This window comes from Octopus sinensis, linkage group LG2 (assembly GCF_006345805.1).
Source record: "Octopus sinensis linkage group LG2, ASM634580v1, whole genome shotgun sequence".
Taxonomy (NCBI): Eukaryota; Metazoa; Mollusca; class Cephalopoda; order Octopoda; family Octopodidae; genus Octopus; species Octopus sinensis.
In genome coordinates, this window is record NC_042998.1 from 156,926,243 (window position 1) to 156,946,097 (window position 19,855).

At 34.5% G+C, this 19,855-nt stretch overlaps 1 protein-coding gene across 1 annotated transcript in view; it reads right to left on the bottom strand.

Annotated features, from left to right (window-relative positions):
- The window catches only part of LOC115231161 (lon protease homolog, mitochondrial), a 131,066-nt gene that overhangs the window by 23,967 nt on the left and 87,244 nt on the right, over window positions 1-19,855 (bottom strand). The window contains exons 9-13 of the mRNA XM_036500756.1: window positions 15,053-15,136; window positions 11,934-12,065; window positions 9,223-9,311; window positions 8,331-8,469; window positions 4,741-4,863 (exon numbers count right to left, since the gene is read on the bottom strand). Of these exons, the coding sequence (XP_036356649.1) occupies window positions 4,741-4,863; window positions 8,331-8,469; window positions 9,223-9,311; window positions 11,934-12,065; window positions 15,053-15,136 (567 nt within the window). The remainder of the gene's footprint in view (window positions 1-4,740; window positions 4,864-8,330; window positions 8,470-9,222; window positions 9,312-11,933; window positions 12,066-15,052; window positions 15,137-19,855) is intronic.

The following is a 19,855-nucleotide window of genomic DNA, read 5'->3' on the forward strand; positions in this document are numbered from 1 at the left end:
CTTTGCAACCGAACATGTGTTGTGGTCTCAAGAGAAATGGTAAACTGCATTTCCGTGATGAATCTAAGTTTATGTTATTTGGCTCAGATGGGAAAAGGTACATTCGTCAAAAAGTAGGTGAAAAATTGTCGCCTAAATGCCTTAAGACTAGTGTTAAATTCGGTGGAGGAAGTGTCATGGTTTGGGGGATGATATCTGAAGATGGTGTGGGCCCTTTAGCACGATTACATGGAAAGGTAAATGCAGGAGTTTATAAACAACTTGTAAAAGATCATGTCTTGCCTGTGCTGAGAAATTCAACTAAGCGACCACCCATATTCATGCAGGACAATGCCCCATGTCACAAGGCTAAGGTGGTCATGAACTTCCTCAAGGCTGAAAAGGTTATTGTTATGGATTGGCCTGCTCAAAACCCAGATCTCAATCCTATTGAAAATGTATGGAATATTCTATGAGAACGTTCAAAAGCCAGAAATCCTAAAACAACTGAGCAATTATGGAATGCCCTTCAGGAAGAATGGAATAAGATCACCCAGCAAGAAATTGAAAATTTAATTTCCTCATGCAGTCGAAGATGTCAGAGTGTGATTGAAGCTAAAGGGCTTCACACTAAATATTAAATAATTCCAGTATTCTGTCATTTTTGATTATTTTGTTATTTTTTCAACCGTTCTGATCATTTTGGCCGCCATGGGTTTTGCAGTAAATCACTAAATCATCCATAACTTTTGTATTATCCTCTCAAATTACACCAAAATCTTAGACAATAACAATTAATATTGTATTTATTGTCTGTGAAAATTATAGAATATAAAACCACTTTAATAAAAACTTATACTTACTTTTCTGACGAAAACAATGCCGTTCTGAACATTTTGGCCGCAACTGTATATATATATATATATATATATATATAATGTATGTATGTATGTATTTATATATAATGGATACATATATAAATGGAGGAAAGGGGAATTAGAAAGTATTAGATAGAGAAATTAGATAAACAGAGAGAAAAAGATCTAGTTTAAAGGATAAGATTTTAAACCAAATGGGTAGATACAAGTATAATGAGTGATATGAATGGGAAAAAGCTAGGCAGTTTCAGAAAGGACCTTACTATATACAGCATACAGATGTAAGATTTAATGCTAAAATGAATTGTAACAGTGCCAATGCCTAAGATGTTACCTTAGACCTAGAAATTAGCAGTTTTAGGCCTTATTGCAAAGCTAATGAAAGGCTATTCTATCTTAAGACTTCCAATCACTTGTCTTTTATCCTTAAGAGTATAGTTCATAATATAAATTAATCTCTTCTTTGTTAATGGATGAAGAAGCCTTCAACACAGCTTCATCTTACTCCAATGATGCTCTTAAGAGCAACGGGTTCTCAAGGCAGATCCATTAAGTGAACACTGAAAATAATCCTAGGAGGTATAGAAGAACAGGAACATAAAGAGCTAATGGTTCAATCCAAATTCAGTATAAATGCCAAATATAAATGTAGCTAAGGATTTCTTAACTTTAATATCTAGGCATTTTCTGAGGGGCCAATAGAAGCACCATGATAATTAGGTATTCTCATTGTAAGAACTTCAGTTTCTTGGTTAAGTAACTTAAGTAGCTCTGAAGCTAATGAAAATGAGAAAACATATGGCAGTTGAAAGAATCTGGTTTTGCTTTTTCTAAAGTTTATCTATAGACATGGATCCTACTACAATTTCTTGAAATGTCAGTCACGTTTAAGTAAGTTGTTTATCCTGTTTTAAGGACAAATTGGCTTTAAAGTGAAAATCTGAATTTTTGAATTATTGCATTCTTGAAAATTTTTGATTTTGAGACCTCTTCCACTGCACAGGTGACATACATAGCCGTATCTTTCTTTTACAAATTGTTACCGTTATTATCATAATTATTTTGGACATGGATGCATTCTTATTCTATTTTCAGTCTACTGATTCCTTCTGACCATAGTATTTGATACTTATATTCCTTTATTATAAATGTTTAAATTTCTACATGGTTTTCAATTGATCGTGATATAAGTTATTCTAAATTTCAATCAATCATGAGACAGGCTTTTATTAATGACTTTTGAAATTTTGAATTGTTTTCCTTTTTTTCTTCATATCCTTTCAAACATTTTAATTCATATTTCATCCATCAGTTTTGAACAGTTTTTTCGTTTGTGTTCATGTGTCCATTTTGTTTTTGCTTTCATTGCATCCAACAAGTAACGAATATTTGTTTTAATCCTCACTCTTCATAATAGATCTCTCTCGTTCTCTCTAATGCATACTTTTCAATCACTCCTATCTCCCCTTGAATGTCTGCTTTGGCATATTTCTATTGCTGGATGTCCTTCTTAATGTCAGCTGCTATAGAGAGTGTACTGTGTGCTTTTTTTTGTCACCAGTACTAGTGAAGTTGTAGCAGAGAGGGAGGTACCTTAATGCTAGGTGTCGAGAGGTTAAAGTTTGATAGGGGACAGATACAAGTGTCTTACTATAGAGGAGATACATGGCTAACTGTTAAAAAGACAAAGACAGTAGTGATGAAGTGTCAATGTACAAGGTGGGTGAAAGAGAGAATAGGGGGAATATGGTCAGAAATAAGGATGGAAGTGAATGTAGTGAACGACAAACAAGGATGATGTAGAGGGAAAGGAATGAGCAGGTGATAAGTGGCAGCAGTATCATAAACCTGTAGATAGATCAGAAAAAAAGGAAATAGATGTACAGTGACACAGATGGAGTTCAGAGGTACACAAAGGTGGCTACAGTGGTAGGAGGGTATGGTGGTAGCAGATATGAGAAGATGTTGAGAATGATAGCAGATATGGGAGGATATCAAGGTTAAGGTATGATAGTACTAAGATGTAGCTCTGAAGAGAGGAAGAGATAATAGGAGGCACAGAAAAGGGTAATCTATGGGAAATTAATTGCAAAGGGATGATATTGAGAACAAGGGGAAGATTTTAGAAAGGAAGTGGTTCCAAGGAGAGAGAGTAGCACAAAGGTGGGATGACATGCAGATTCTGCTCTCATATGAATACTGTAGCTGAGGGTTTGATAAGGACAGTTTAAGTGAAGGGGCAGGGTCTAGTGGGTGTATAGATATAAACAGGATGCTTTTAGAACCTCACTTTCGCCATGATGCATGAGTCTTATTGTGCACAACAAATTACCAATTATCTTGGTCCTTTGCTATCTCCTTTGTGAAACTCAACAACCTGAGATCAGCCTTCACTATTTCATACCATTTCTTCCTGAGTCTCCCTCTTCCACAAATTTCATCCACATTTAGTGATCAACACTTCTTTATACAGCTGTTTGCATATGTATAAAGAAGTGCCATACCCCCCCCCCCTATATATATGTACATATAACATATACACATTCGTGTGTGTATATATATATATACACATATATATACACACACATATATATAATTACATACATGTACATAAATACATATATAAGAGGATAATTTTATAAGTTCATTAAACTGAAAGGCAATTTTGTTAAACTGAAGAGCAAAAATATAAATAGGACAGCAGCTGGAAGTGCTCAGGTGATACCGAGGTGAAAGGAGAAATAAATTGAAAGATATCAGTCAAAGCAACTTTATATCATTCCCAAATTATCAAAAAATCGAATATAAATATATATTAAAATAATAGGGCACCAAATGGTAAAACCCAATAGTATAAAATATACACATATACACGAATAAAAGGTGATAAAATCTAAAAGGGTAATACGAGTGAATTCAAACAAAGAAAAATACATGGAACACATACATAATAAAGGGGACTAAATATTTAAGGCAATGGAACTAAAATAATATAAATGTAAGAATATAGATATAAAAAATAAAGTGTAAGGAAACCAGAACAGTCCATTGAAGCCCATCTCTACGATCATTTCAAAGGATGCAGCATTCACATCGTTAATACACACACACATATATTAAATGACACAGGTATGGAAGACTTACATTCAAGTCTGAGTTTCTGTGCCAACAATTCAAATAATGTGGTACTTTATTCTAATGTGAGTTTAATGCATACTTAGAGCATGCTTAATACATGGGAAAACACAGTTAGTAAAAGAACTTAAGTTAATGAAGCGCAACATTTTTTTGAATTGTCGACATAGAAACTCCTGAATATAAGTGTTCTACACATGTGCCATTTAAGAAATTTAGTCCTCTATTTCCAATGATACTGAGGTCTAATTTTTTGTTGTCACATGTGGTTTGTTGATATATATATATATATATATATATATATATCTATATATAGGCAGTTTTAGTTTCTGTGCTGTGTATATATGTGGTTTAATTGTATGTGCTGTGTGATCATGCATATTTGTGCGTATATGTACAGGTGTGTGTGTGAGCCATGGGTGTATTTTTTGTGTATGCATGATTGGTGAATTTGTGCGTATTGGCTAAGGTTGGAAAAATTGGGGCCGAGAATTCAAAGCTCCTATTCTACGTGGAAGTGAGAGGCAGGGAATAAAATATTCCCCCTGCCTCTCACAGAAATTAGGGAGCAATCCTAATTGAAGATGGAAGGATATTAACATTTCCTAAAGATCTAGTTAAATAATTCATGCTTGGAAATCTTGTGCATAGTGAACTATTGCCAAAACTTTAATTAGAAACAAAACCCTATAAATGGTAAAAAAAAAAAAATTGATTGGTATTATAACAATAGAAAATATAAACTTACCTCACGATTCAATGCTTTGGCAATTGATTTTGCAATGCTGGTTTTACCAACACCAGGTGGCCCATAGAAACAAAGGATTTTACCTTGAGTTGACTTTTTAAGTGTACTAATGGCAGTAAATTCCTAAATTTAAAAATGAAAATTTCTAAAATTGTTTTGTAGATATATAATGTATTAAGATCAAATTTTAGTAAAATAATAACAAATTCAGTAGTGCTTTCAGTTTGAAGGTGTAAAAACAATACATTCTATTTTTCATCACTTTCTTACATGTTACAATATACAGATACATCAGCTTATAAGTGACTGAAAACTCTCAGTTTGAATAGAACAGTCTATCACAGATATTAGACACTAGCTAATATTTCAGTAATTCCCAGAAAGGCGGGGCTTATCCCCTGGTCCCATTCTCATAATTGTTTTACTAATCCAATAGCAACAATACAAAGTATGTAGTCTTTAAAACGATTTTTGTGCATTTACAAAGAACCATCTTACATAGGACCTTATATTTAGAAAATCCCAATACATTATGAATACCAAAATCATGAAGTCAGGTATGTCATAATATGCAACTTAATTACTTGATAGTAACAATTCAAAAAATGTAGCCCTGAAAAGGGCTTTAATGCATTCCCAGAGTATATAGAAATTAGAAGAAAATACCAATAAGGTATGTATACCAAAATTGTGAAGCATGTTACGTAATAACATGCAAATTGGATATGAGATAATAACAATTTAAAGTAAGTCTGAAAAGTTCTTTATGCAGTGCCTGTCAATTGGCTGAAGTGACATGAAAGGCATCGTCATTCATGGTATATTGGTGAATAAGTCACTAACCGAAATAAGTGGACCTATTGTTATGGAAAATACTATTTACTTGTTTAAAGGTTGTTCTGGGTAAAGTGCAAAAATAACCCTAACAGTTCAAATACCATAAAAATCCATGTAATTTGCGCACCTGTTTAATATAAGCAGGTGATTTTTCAGGATAAAATTTGTTAAAAAAAGCTTCTTGTGCAAAATTTGCACCCCAAAATTTTCAGAATTGCTGATATGGCCAGGGAAAAAAGATTTTCAATTTAGTTGTATTTAGCATAATTTCACTTACTTCATCATCATCATCATCGTTTAACGTCCGCTTTCCATGCTAGCATGGGTTGGACGGTTCAACTGGGGTCTGGCAAGCCCGAAGGCTGCACCAGGCCAGTCAGATCTGGCAGTGTTTCTACAGCTGGATGCCCTTCCTAACGCCAACCACTCCGAGAGTGTAGTCTTACTTATGATTAAATTTTATTAAATTTTCATTAAATAAAAATAATTTGATTAACAGGTACCACATTGAAAGTTACTAAATTACAAAGTGTTTGTGTTGTTTTTAAAAAACTTTATTTTACATTTCTTGCCCACAAGAGATTATGTCTGATCTTTAGTATACTGCTGTATATCTTCTCAAATGATGATCACAGAAAAGTTGTTGATAAGAATTATCAACAAAAACAAAGCTGATAAATATGCAGAGGTGTTACAAATTAAATTTAATTACCAATAAACATCAGCTTGCATGACACTTTACTCAACTGACAGAGGAAGGTGACTGCTCAAACTGATTATGTAAACAGAATTCTGATTAGTCGAAAGCTTCTTCTTGTCTCAAGTTCTGATTTTCCACCTATTCCTGTGGTAACTTTTGATATGGAGTATCGAAATTTTAATCCCTTTCACACTTATAAAATGTCAAGCAAACTTTAAAATTTGTCATTACCATTATTGCCAGTACGGGCAGAACTTATAATTGTTTATTGCGAAGAAGAAATTAAATATGTTGAATATGCATTTGAATGTGGCAATAGAGCTGCCAGAAGGCATTTTAATGTTAATGAAGCCAATGTTCGAAATAGGCATAAACAGTACAACAAACTTAAAACTGTGCTTAGTAATAAGTAGAGAAAAATAAAAACATACAATCAAGATTATCCATATCATTACATTTCTTCAGTCAGGAATTTCCATATCACTATGTCAATGGTGCTCCATTGCGATAGGTAGAAACTCCAAGCAATGTAAAATATAGCCAAGATCGTGTTTATCAGTATGAATGTCAGACTTCAAAAAGTAGTTAACCATTTATTGGTTTTAGTAAATTTATACAGAAAAAGTAAGCTTTATAACATTCAGTATATATAAAAGTTAACTTCACTATATTTAGGCTGATATGAACGTTTGTTTTGTACATTATTTTTCAACCAAAAAGTTTTTTAAAAAAATTCTGGAAACGATCTATTCATGTAATTTATTCACTCCTAAAGTTTATTTTTATTTTTGCTGCCTAAGTATTTATACAACGTAACCACTGGCAAGTGGTCACTCTAATGATATTACTTCTCTAATAAATGGAGGGAGAAATGACCTGTATGCAAATGAGAAAAATAAGGAAAGATGAATGAGTTATTTCCCCTTGACGGTTAAAGGAAAAGAGATGGATTATATCTTGGTCCCTTCTAGGGGCCGGCTCTAGCTGTCCAATTATAGATTTTTATTAAACTGCAATGAGCCGAGTAACAAACTGGATGTTGGTTTAACATGTATAAAAAGTTTCATGAAGATTCGTTAACAGGTGTAGACGGCAACTTGACACAGACAAACAGACTGCCGTTTATATATGTATAGATAGATGATGACTTAAGCTTGACATGCGCATGAAACCTTGTCATAGGAGGAACTGATCCTACCTATATCTCCAATTAATTGGTGCAATTAAAGTAAAATGACACAGACCCTGTGACAATATACAAACGGGAGGCTAAAATACTACTTGTTCAACAAGCTGTGAGGAAGAGTTGTTCTTCTAGCATTTTATCAATGTTTTGCTATTTTGAATAGTCATCAGTTCAATGGTTGATACAATGTAATTTAACACTTGCTAATAAAAATTCATTCATGTTTCAGAATATTTGCTCTACACAATGTAATCCCCAAACAAAAATGTGATGTTTCAGTTATTCCCATGTACCATCAGTGAGCCATTCTCTTCCATTTTTTTTTTATCAGTTCTGTTGCCAGACATGTTCAAAGTATTTTCAGGAGTAGAATACAGAACCTGTTATTGGATGTAGGCACACATGTATTCAGAGAAGATATTATCAACATCTTCTCCTTTCAACTACTGTGATTTCATTTGAAAGAGTATGAAAACACTCACAATTAAGGGCCACTGAATATTTAACTATAAATGTATGAGGTTTAATTTTGATTTATGTGAGAAAGCTGCTTTATAATATAGAGATAATTTGTCAGCACACACTTGCTGAATCATCATCATTTAACATCAAGATACTAAAAAGAAGAAAAAAATTGAGAGACAGAGGGAAAAAGAAAAATATATATATATATTGTATTTGGAACAAAATTAATCTTATTGGTATTCAGATAATTAATCTCATTTGGCATTCAGAAAATTAACCTTATTTTCTAGATGCCAAAAAGATGAAAGGCAAAGTTGCACTCACTATAATTTGAACTTAAAAGCCACAGTTGAAACTAAACTATCAGTATTACAATTACAATTTACTTAGAGAGGAACTTACTAAAATTCTATTCTTTACATCATCCATACCATAATGATCTTTCTCCAGGATTTCACTCGCATACTTAAGGTCAAAGTTTTCTTTGCTGCTGCATCCCCAAGGCATACTGGTCAGCCAGTCTAGATAGTTACGTGTTACACTGAAATTCAAACATCAATCCATGTTAATATAAGTTTGACTGAGTTTCTGTAATATTAAAAAACCCAAAACTCAAGAACTTTTCTTTTAATAGTGTAAACAAAACAGATAAATTAAAGTAAACAAATAGAATCTAAACATAAATTCAAAATTATCATTTTGAAGCAAGCCATCAGTGAAAACACATTTTATAAAAATAGAACTTTAAATATAAAGTCAGTTTTTATACAAAGTAATATAGAACTGGAGCTTCTTTTTTTTTAGAAGTTTATCTTATTCTTTCCCACAAGGTACAAATATTGTCTTATATACATCTTTTAGACTTACTGCTGTGTGAAAGAGTCTGCATATATTTTGTATTTGTATGTATGGTTCTAAGACCATATGAGTGTATACATATGAATGTGTAAGTATGTATAAATGTATACAGGTCATATATAATTGGCTCCTCCATTAAATTCCTTCATTAGGTTTACTTACTCAACAAAATTTTCTTTAATGATTTTTTAAAATTACTTATTAAAACCTATTTTTAATGCATTAAAAGAAATCCTTTTGTAATATTTAAAACTGTTAAGTCTAAGATCCTATTTCGGGGGGGGGGGGGGAAAGAGGCAAAAATTCCAAAAATCATTAAAAATCAAGTCTATAAGTCACTCTCTGAAGGATCAGGTTTTATGCAACTACATCTAAAAATAAGCTAAAATACAAGCAAAACTAAGACATTATGAATAGAAATAGGTGTCATTCTTACTTAAATTCTGAGGAATGATTGTCCAGAAAAGACAGTTTGCTAAATTCTTCATCTATTACATCCATAACATGACTAGGAACAACAAGATCCTGAAATAAAATAAAATAATAAAACAAAACATAACAGCAGTTTGAAAGTAAATTGAGAGGTTGGTCTATGTATGATACTATACACATCAGGAACTACAGCTATTATATCTTTCTTGTAAGAGTTTTATGAAGCAATGACTAATATATTTTAATATCTAAAACTCAACAGTCTGCTATATTCCACATAGAGTTGCCCTATTCTTTGAACCTCCTGTGAATGACAAGTCAGTAGCAGTAATGCCAATATTCTGGGTTCTGCTTATATACATAGCAATGCAATTGCTAGAGTCAAACAGCTTCCCATACTTGAAGCATGTGCATATGTTGAAAAAAAAAACCTATCATCATTACATTTCTTTCATTACATATTTACCTCAGGGTTTTAATGTTTCACCAAGTATATTTAATGATTATCACATGGATGGTACTTCATTTTAAAATAATTCTCCCTCTCAAGGCTAACAAATATACATGTGTTACATGTCATCTTCACCATCATCATCATTTAACATCTGCCTTTCCATGCTGGCATGGGTTGGACTGGAGCAGGCTAGGCAGAAAACTGCACCAGGCTTAAGTGTTTGTTTTGGCATGGTTTTTAACACCAACCACCCTGCAGAGTGGATTGAGTGCTTTTTACATGCCACCAGCACAGGCACGGTCAGTTTTGGCATGATTTTTATAGGTGGATGCCCTTCTAAATAAATGAATAGAGAGAGAGAGAAAAATATATGAGGCTGAGTAAAAAGTAAGCAACGTTTTGAAACATGAAATTCAACAATATAGAAGTTTTATTCAACAAAGTAAGTACCATTACAATCAACACATTTTTGCCAATGAGTTACAAGCTTGTTTATTCTGGTAACATAAAAAGCTGGAGTTCTGGAGCAGATGAACGCTTTGAACGCACTTTCAGCATTGCTTTGATTTTTTAACTCCTTCTCTCGCAGGAAACCATTAAGGTGCTTGAAAAAGATGCAGTCGGTAGGAGAAAGGTCTGGGGAATAACTTTATAGCCAAGTTACCTCAACTTCTGGAGCGCTATTAGTGAAACCTGTTGAGCATTGTGATGAAGAATGATTGACCCTCTTCTGTTGACCAGTCTGGGATGGTGGAGTAGCAGTTTTTCATACATTTTGACAATTTCATGGCAATATGTTTCTGTAATGGTTTTTCTGGGTATTAAGAAGTTATAGTAGTACACCGCCAAACACTCACCATAACCTTCTTTGTGAAGCGCTTGGGTGTAGGGAAGGTTTTTGGTGTTTTATTTTTGTTCAACCAATGCAAAGAACGTTTTTTATTATTGTACAGAATCCACTTTTCATTGCAAGTTACAGTATGGTCAAGAAATGGATTGGTCTGGTTATGAAGAAAAAGCGATGAGCAATTTCTGATTTTCATTCAAATCATGTGATACTCATTTGTCGAGCTTTTTTGATTTTCCAATTGCATGCAAATGGTCGCAGGCGGTTTTCTGGCTAACTTGAAGTTCTTTTGCCAGTTCTCAAGTGGTTTTATATGGATCTTTTTCAACGATGGTCTTTAATTGACTGTCATTGATGGCAGATGGGCGGCCACTACACTCATGATCTTCAAGGCACAAGTTTCCACTGCGAAATCGTTTAAACCCTTTTCAAGCTGACCACTCATTGGTTATTTCCTCACCAAACATTTCATTGATATCGCAAGCAGTTTCAGCTGCTTTATGTCCTTTTTTGACGTTGAATAGCAAAATTGCTCGAATATTGTGCTTTGACAGTTGCATTTCAGATGGTTGAAGCAACGGTGAAAAGAATATCAATGTTAATTTATTGATACATTTAGGCAAGTTTATGTCTGTATTATCAGACAATTGCAAAAAATATTTAATAAAAATTCATTTTTTCATCAAAGTAAGTACCATTACATTCAACACATTTTTGCCAATGAGTTACAAGTTTGTTTATTCCGGTAACATAAAAATCTGGAGTTCTGGAGCTGATGAACTCTTTGAATGCACTTTCAGCATCGCTTTGATTTTTGAACTCCTTCTCTTGCAGGAAACCATCAAGGTGCTTGAAAAAGTGGTAGTTTGTAGGAGAGAGGTACCAATTCTTCATGGTTCAAAACATTGCTTACTTTTTACTCAACCTGATATATATTTATAAATGCCATGCTGGTGACTTTTTCAACGGGAGGTGAAAAAGTTGTTTCCTGTTCATGCTACTTAAATAATAAGAAAAGTAATATCTGTAGTCAACTAATATTTCTTTCAGCATATATTTCACTCTACTTCAGCTTTTAAGCATTAAATATCAAATATGTTGCTTCACCTCCTTTGACTCATTCCAGACTCTTCAATCTATGTGATTTTTCTATTGGAGGAAAGATGTTGCCCATAAATTGATGTGAGGACGAGGACATGGAAATAGCAAACAACTTGTGCATCAGTTTGGTCCCAAGCAACTGCAATGTAAGCTAGTTAAACAACAGAAAATCAAATCTAGGTTGTAGACTTGGTTTATTGAGGGCTAAATTCTATATTTTAAAGAACCCATCTTACAAAATCAATAACCAAACCTTTCTATTTAAATGCTAAAGAGAAAAATTACATATGTAAAGATCTGCACTCAAACAAACCTTTAATCTTTTACGGAATTTTTCAATTATTGCATCTTTGTCATCTTTTTCAAGACCAAGTTCTTTCTTGATTATTTTCAGCTGTTCTCTCAACATGTATTCTCGGTGTTGCTTTTTCACTTTTTCCTCCACCTATAAAAGCAAGAAATGAAGAGATGACTATACTTATATTTTGGAGAGTTATAATTATTAATACTTATTAAACTATTTGGGGACTGTTAACCTCATCTTATGTTATTTTTTTTCTAGAACACTACAGGGACAGTATATATGACTATTTGTAATGAAAATAAAATTAATAAAATTAATGTGTATTTATATGACATATTTGTGGTATAATGTATAAGTTTGTTAGTACTGTGCTAAATAACTGTTCAGAGTTAGAACTCACAGACATACACGCACATACATCATCTGGTGATTGATGGAGACCATTGATTCTATTCCTAAGAACCTTCTTCTTATATATCAACCACTTACTTGGTGCCATCTCCTACAATGCCCACTTCTAGGCAGATGATACCAACTTTCACTCCTCCTTAATCTTCTGCACCTATACTTCATCCACATTCATCTGTTTGTTTCAATTAAACTCTAACACTGAGAATTTAAATTGGTCTTGTAAAGCAAATATAACATTTTTCTGTAAACGAGACATCTAGGACAACAAAAGGTTCTGACATAAATTTGTCACAGAATTTTTCTTTCAAAGCTGAGTCTGCATATATTTTGTATTTGTTCTAAGACCATATGAGTGTATACATATGAATGTGTAAGTATGTATAAATGTATACAGGTCTATAAATAACTCTCTCAAGGATCATTGAAATGTTGAATTATTAAATTTTTGTTTAAATATTATCATATAAATCAAATTATTAGTCAATCTTAAGCTAGAGTATATAATAGAATTACAGAATAGAGGAATTGTGCATACTGTTAGATTTTGAACTGAAATTGAAGGCATCATAAAGGTAATATGGCCTAAAATAATAAGATTTATCTCTGAGGCAACCTACAAAATGAAATATATTCATACATACACAATAACAATATCATTAAGAATTGTCATTCACAATATATGTAAATTAGAATTTCATGTAGATAAAATTTTAAAAAGTGAAGATGAGGTTAAATCTGAAAATAAAACTATCTTATAAAATCAAATTAGATATAGGTGCAGGCATAACAGAGTGACTTTGGGTTCCAGCTAACTGCAGGACACCTTTGGCAAGTATTTTCTTGCAAGTGAAATTTCTAGATGCAAACTGTATGGGAAGCCTATTATAAACACACATGTACAAGCATATGTATATACATATGGGTATACATGTACATATGCATGAATATTCCTAAGCGGCTTTGTATGATATTGATACTATTTTGGTGACAATGTTATGTTTATGTTTCCTATGAACAATACTACCTGTAGCCTGGTGGTTTCAATGAGCGAAGACTAGTGGAATGAAAATACCTTACTTAAGAAACAAGTGAGGCTTGGCAAGAAGAAGGGCATCTGACCATAGAGTACTGCCTCAATAAGCCTTGTCCAGTGCAGAATAAAATTGACGTAAAATAATGATGATTAGACAAATTAATGTTTCTTCTATGGAAAGTTGTAAAATATTCCATTCAACATCATGCAATCCTGCACAACGAAACTTGCTTCAATTGACCACCTATTATGAGCTTTCTTTTCTTTAGCAGAATCTCTTGCACCTGTCAATTTTTTCACATTTTATGGAGAGTGACTGAATTCAGGAGAATATCCTTCTGACTGATTTTTGCCTTTCCCCAACAGTTATCCGTTAGGATGAATAGCCAACTCTAAACTTTGTTACAGCATCTGTTCAGAGCTGCAGCTAGTCAGATCACTTCTGAGCCCTACATAATATAATATATTATATAGTAAGAAAGGATTCACAATATTCAGGTTTACTATACACCAAACCAAGAACTGCCACAACTTATTTCTTTACCATGTAATTATTGTATTCAAGTTTCACAAATGCTGTGCCATTTTCATCCACATGGAAGCTGAGCACAAGTGGGACAGAAAGTTAATTTGCTTCATATCTGTATATACAATCATTAGCAAATTCTGTTTTCCCTTTTTGCCATCAGATTACATTTTCTATCTAATTTTTATAGCAACCCTTTTCTTTTTACAATCACTGTGCATATGTATGTGTGCCTACAGTTTCAAAGTACAAGTTTGACCAAATTGCAATTCAGGTTAAAAACTAACACAATGTCTTTGTTATGATATGGAAGTGACAATTTTCAGGTTACATTGTATCCTGACTTGCACTACCATTTACCTTTTTTGTATAAAATTTAGAACTACAATAATACCCAGTGAACACCTCATAGATATTCTGTACTTTCATATGCCATTTCATGGGCTTGTCTGGCATATATTGCTAAAAACATATTTGACCTTTATACCCTACCATTCCTTTGCCAATGGAAAATCTATTACCTTAAATGTCCTTTGTACATTGCCATGAAATAGGTTTTATTATAAACATGGGTGTAGGGATCTAGCTTGACCCTGCCTAAGATTTGAAACCAAATCTACCTGCTTGTTTACTTGTCAAAACAGGCAGGAAATCCTCTCCACACTAGATGATTGATGAGGCAACAGTCGATGCCCTAGGACCTGTGTTGGTCAAGGAGAGGTCAGTCCTTTGTTATATAACAGAGAGTATTTCCTATCTCTTCCTCTTATGTGTCAGCTATGACCAAGAAGCAACACCCTCTCTTCAGACCAAGGAGCAATACACTCTTTTGCGTCAGCCATGACCAAGAGCAGCAATTTCCTTTCGGCCGCAAGAAAGATGATGCCACCTTTATCCTTTCTAGTCAGCACCATACATTCCTTACTCTTTCAGGTGTTTATTTGTGATGAAAAAAAATAAATGTCATTATTCTCATTTAAAATTGCATAAAAAATTTACAGGTGATAACAGCTAGGTTGGTTAATAGGTTCCATCACAAGGACCATGTATCAAGTATATTGGTTAATCACTAGCAATAAATTTATTAACAAATTGCAGATACAATCAATACTAACAGAAATATGCTGGTTATGAAAGAGAAATAGATCATCTACTTACCTCTCTGCTTATTTTTTGTTGCAATTTGCTAAGTTCATATTCTTTCTTTAACAATGACAGTGACAGCATCAAACGACGTGGTATCTAATTTGTCCCCCCAAAACAAACAAACAAAAAAAGAAACGATTCTTGTTAATTGGTTCCCTTCATAATAAATTACAAATTAAAAAATGGCATTTAATAAACATTACTTCTTCCTTAAACTATCATCTTAATAATATTAAAACTCTAGAGATGTTTGTGTGTACCTGAAATATCTCAGAAATAGTATATTTTATCTAAAGTTTTTGTGATATTTGGACCTCAAGTTTTGTTTGTTATTTCTTGACAAAAAAAAAAATGGCTTCTGTGATCTCAGTACACATACACATATAATGAATATTATGGCGTGTCAATCAACACAAACACACGCCTGCTATCTGTGACATATACACACACATAGTCTTCGTGCTCTCTAAGAAAAAAATAAAATTACTTTTTGATATTCACAACATTTTAATCATTTAGAAATATTTTTAAGTGAATGTGATTTCAAAAATGTAAGTTGTTTGTACAGTAAGTATTTATATTTTAGCTTTCTTTAAACAGCCGATATTCTAATGTTTTATTAAATTATTTTCATATGAATGGTAATCTTTTGCTTGTCATCCAGAGTTCATTAATTTTCGTAAATAATTTTTATTTATTTACTTTTGATTTAAAGTGAAAGAGAGGAGAAAGTGAAAGATAGTACATACATATGTAATGGATGTGTGTGTGTGAAAGTCAGAAAGAGAGGAAAAGAGAGAAAGAAAGAATGAGTGAAGGGGTGTGTCGTCATGTATACATACATACATACATCAATACATATGCATACATCTTTTTTGTATGTACATGTGCGTGTGAGTGTGTGTGCATGTGAGTGAGAGAGAGAGAGAGTGAACGTGTGTTCTCATGTATGTGTAAGTGGCACTTTCTCTCTCTCTCACACACATGTCTATTTCATATACACGTTCATACGTCTTTCACATTCTCCTCTCTCTTTCACTTTAAAACAAAACTAAATGAATAAAAATTTTTTTACAGAAATTAACAAACAAAATCAGCTGATCCGGATGAGTTCTGAGAGTTAAAATGAAAGATCGCCTCAAGGGAATACCATTACAAAAATTTTTTCGAGTGCATTCAATGTATCTCAGGTCCAAAGATTTGGCTGTTATTTCTAGCATGCCCTACTACCATATTCATGCAAGGCATGCAAGAAATAGCAGCCAAATCTTGCCTTTTCTGGGGAAAGGAGCCATTTATGTGTGATTTCAATGCCGCATTGGTTGAAAGCATGTGAACTAACCTGAAAAAGAAAAAGTAAAACCCACAAAACAAAACCCCATTACTGGGAAACTCGGACTTTTCAGGTGATCCAACAGGTCACAGGTAGTCTAGTGCTCAAGTATCACTCATATCAGACATACACTGAAGCCATGAACAGAGGCATGCATGTATGTGTGTGCATGTGCATTCATGTTTTCAGTATTATAAGCACAACAAAGTCTATAAAGTTGTGTATATGGAAGGGTAGCAGTAGCAAGGAGTTATACCAGGCAGCTAGGAGGCAGGTATACTTAGCCAGAGGTGAAGCAGAAAGGAAGAAGTTTGCCTATGTTATGCAGTATGAGGACCTGCAGCCTGAAGTGTTTTGACTTGTGTGCCAGAAAAAATTGTGATATTGTTGGAGAGAATTGTGTTTGCATGGATGATGGTTCTCTCGCAGTTAGTGACTCTGCAAAGAAAGAGGCTTGGAAGTGCCACTCTGAAAGGCTTCTAAATGTAGAGAACTCATGGGAAAAGGAAAGTTGGCCTACTGTGGATCAAACAGATGGACCAGCAACCCGAATAGACAGTAGCATGGTAGATAAAGCCATGAAGGATATGAAAACCAGGAAAGCCCCTGGCCCCATAGGAATCACTGATGTTTAAAATATCTAGTGGTATGGGTTATGGTCTAATCACCCATATAGTTAACCAGGTTGTACAGGTGGGAATCATACCCAATGTCTGGTGTAGCAGCATCATAGTCAACTACAATAAAAGTAAAAGCCTTAAACAGAAATAATTACAGAGGTGTCAAATTGTTAGATCAGGCAATGAACGTTACGAAGAGGGTCATAACCCAACTAACTAGGAAGAAAGTTAGTCTAGATGAGATGCAGTTTGGTTTTGTGCCAGGGTGAAATACCACTGATGCTATATTTCTGGTAAGGCAGCTGCAGGAGAAATACCCAGCCAAAAACGAACCTTTGCACTTGGCTTTTGTTGACATGGAGAAAGTCTTTGACAGGCTTTCTCCAGGTTCCCCACTCCCTTTACTGGTGGTCAATGCAGAAACAAAGGATAGACGAGTAGTTGGTGAGAGATGTACAAGTCATGTACAGGGATGCTAGCAATGAATTCAGGGTACAAGTAGGGGTTCCCCAAGGATCAGTCCTCAGCCCCACTTGTCCATCATAGCCCTCCAGGAATTTAAGTTGGACTGGCCCTGGGAGCTCTTCCATGCTGATGACCTTGTTCTTATAGTTGAATCACAAGCAGAACTAGAGAAGAAAATTCAGGTATGGAAGCAAGGTCTAGAATCAAAAGGCCTTAGAGTTAATTTAGCAAAAAACAAAGTTCTAGTAAGTAGGAAAGAGCACAAATCACAAATCCTTTCAGGTAGATGGCCCTGCTTGATAAGTAGAAAAGGTGTAGGTAGAAACTCCATAACATGTATCTGGTACAAGCTATGGACACACAAGAGATGCAGCAATATCAGAGGAAAGTTAACAGGGAAAATAGTCTTTGTGTGTGGCAGGTGCATAGGTACAATAACTACTAGAAATGTACAGAAAATAGACACCATCAAATATCGGGGGGGATACCTAGATGTAGTTGATAGCTTCTATTACCTAGGTGACCAAGTCAGCAGTGGAGGTGGATGCTCTGAAATTGTAGCTGTTAGAATAAGAATAGGCTGGGCAAAGTTCAGAGAGCTTCTACATCTGTTGGTAATTAAAGGCCTCTCCCACAGAGTGAAAGGCAGATTATATGTTGCCTGTGTGCAAACAGCCATGCTCCATGGCAGTGAAACATGGACTGTGACTGCTGAGGACATGCATAGACTTAAAAGAAACGAAACTAGTATGTTTCACTGGATGTGTGATGTCAGTGTGCATGTATGATAGAGTGTGAGTGTCCTGAGAGAAAAGTTAGGCATAAGAGGCATCTCATGCAGTGTGCAAGAGAGGCAACTGTGCTGGCATGGCTTTGTGATGCATATGGATGAAGACAGCTGCCTAAAGTGCTAATCTCTAACTGTGGAGGGAACCTGTAGAAGTGGTAGACCCAGAAAGGTGTGGGACGAGGTGGTGAAGCATGATCTTCAAACGTTGGGCCTCATGGAGGTGATGACAAGTGACTGAGACCTTTGGTGATATGCTGTGCTTGAGAAAACTTGTCAAGTCAGGTGAAATCATAGCTGTGGCTGATGCTGGTGTCTTGTGACTGGCACCCATGCCAGTGGTATGTTAAAAGTACCCATTACACTCTTAGAGTAGTTGGTGTTAAGAAGGGCACCCAGCCATAGAAACCATGCCAAATCAGACTGGAATTTGGTGCACATCTCCGGCTTACCAGTTCCAGTCAAACCACCTAACCCATGCCAGCATGGAAAGCAGATGTTAAATGATGATGATGATGATATATATGCACATATATGTATATACAGTAATCCCTCGACTATCACAGGTGTTACATTCCAAAACTTTCCGCGATAGGTGAAAAATATAAATACCTGTTGACTGCAGAAACCCATGATATATGGAAGAGTCCACAATATAAATTTACATTCATTAGCCAGAAAAAATCCGTGATGTACCGAGTGTGTGATAGGTAAACCACAATATAGCAAGGGATTACTGTATACCTATGGGCATGATTGTATAGTTAATTTAATATAGTTAAAGCTTGATTCTCAACCATGTGGTCTTGGGCTCAGTTTTACTGCCTTGTGAATGAATTTGGCAGACAGAAACTGAAAAAAGCCCATTGTATATGTGAGTGTGAACCTTGTGTAGACATTATATGATGGCTGTAAAGAAGCATCAGCATCATAAAAGTGATACTGTTATTTTCCAGACTCCTGTGTAAAGTATAACTGACCATGGGGAAATTTAACCTTGCTTGAAAACAGATGAGAGTAGGCAACAGGAAGGGCATCAGGAAGTTGAAAATCTGCCTTAACAATTTCTGTCTGAGCATGCAAGCATGGAAAAAATGGTATATAAATGATGATGTATATATGCTTATTTCCATCAACCAATTTCACTCTGACAAACTCAAAGATTAAGTAGAAGGCACCTGTTATTGACCAAGGTGCTACATTATGAATTTGAATTCAAAACCACATGACTGTCAAGTAAATTTCTTAACCATACAGCCATACCTCTGTGTGTGTGGATGCTGACCTCACACAATTTTACTTATCACTGACTAAGCAAAATGATTATTGGATGTTTACATTCCTTGCTGACATTACAATCAGCCACTTGGGTTCAGTTTTAAAAGGTTAGGGCTGGCAACAGAAAGGGCATCAAGCCGTAAAATGCTGCCTGAATTAAATCCTCCATCCAATTCTTGCAAGCACATAAAAGTTAAATGCCTCCTAATGATACCTTCCAAAACAAGAATATCTCTTTGGACTAGAAATACTTCAGTTCAAAATAGTTGCTGACCCTTTGCCAATTTCAAATAAGTCCTTGTACTACTACATACACAATATGCCTAGTTTAC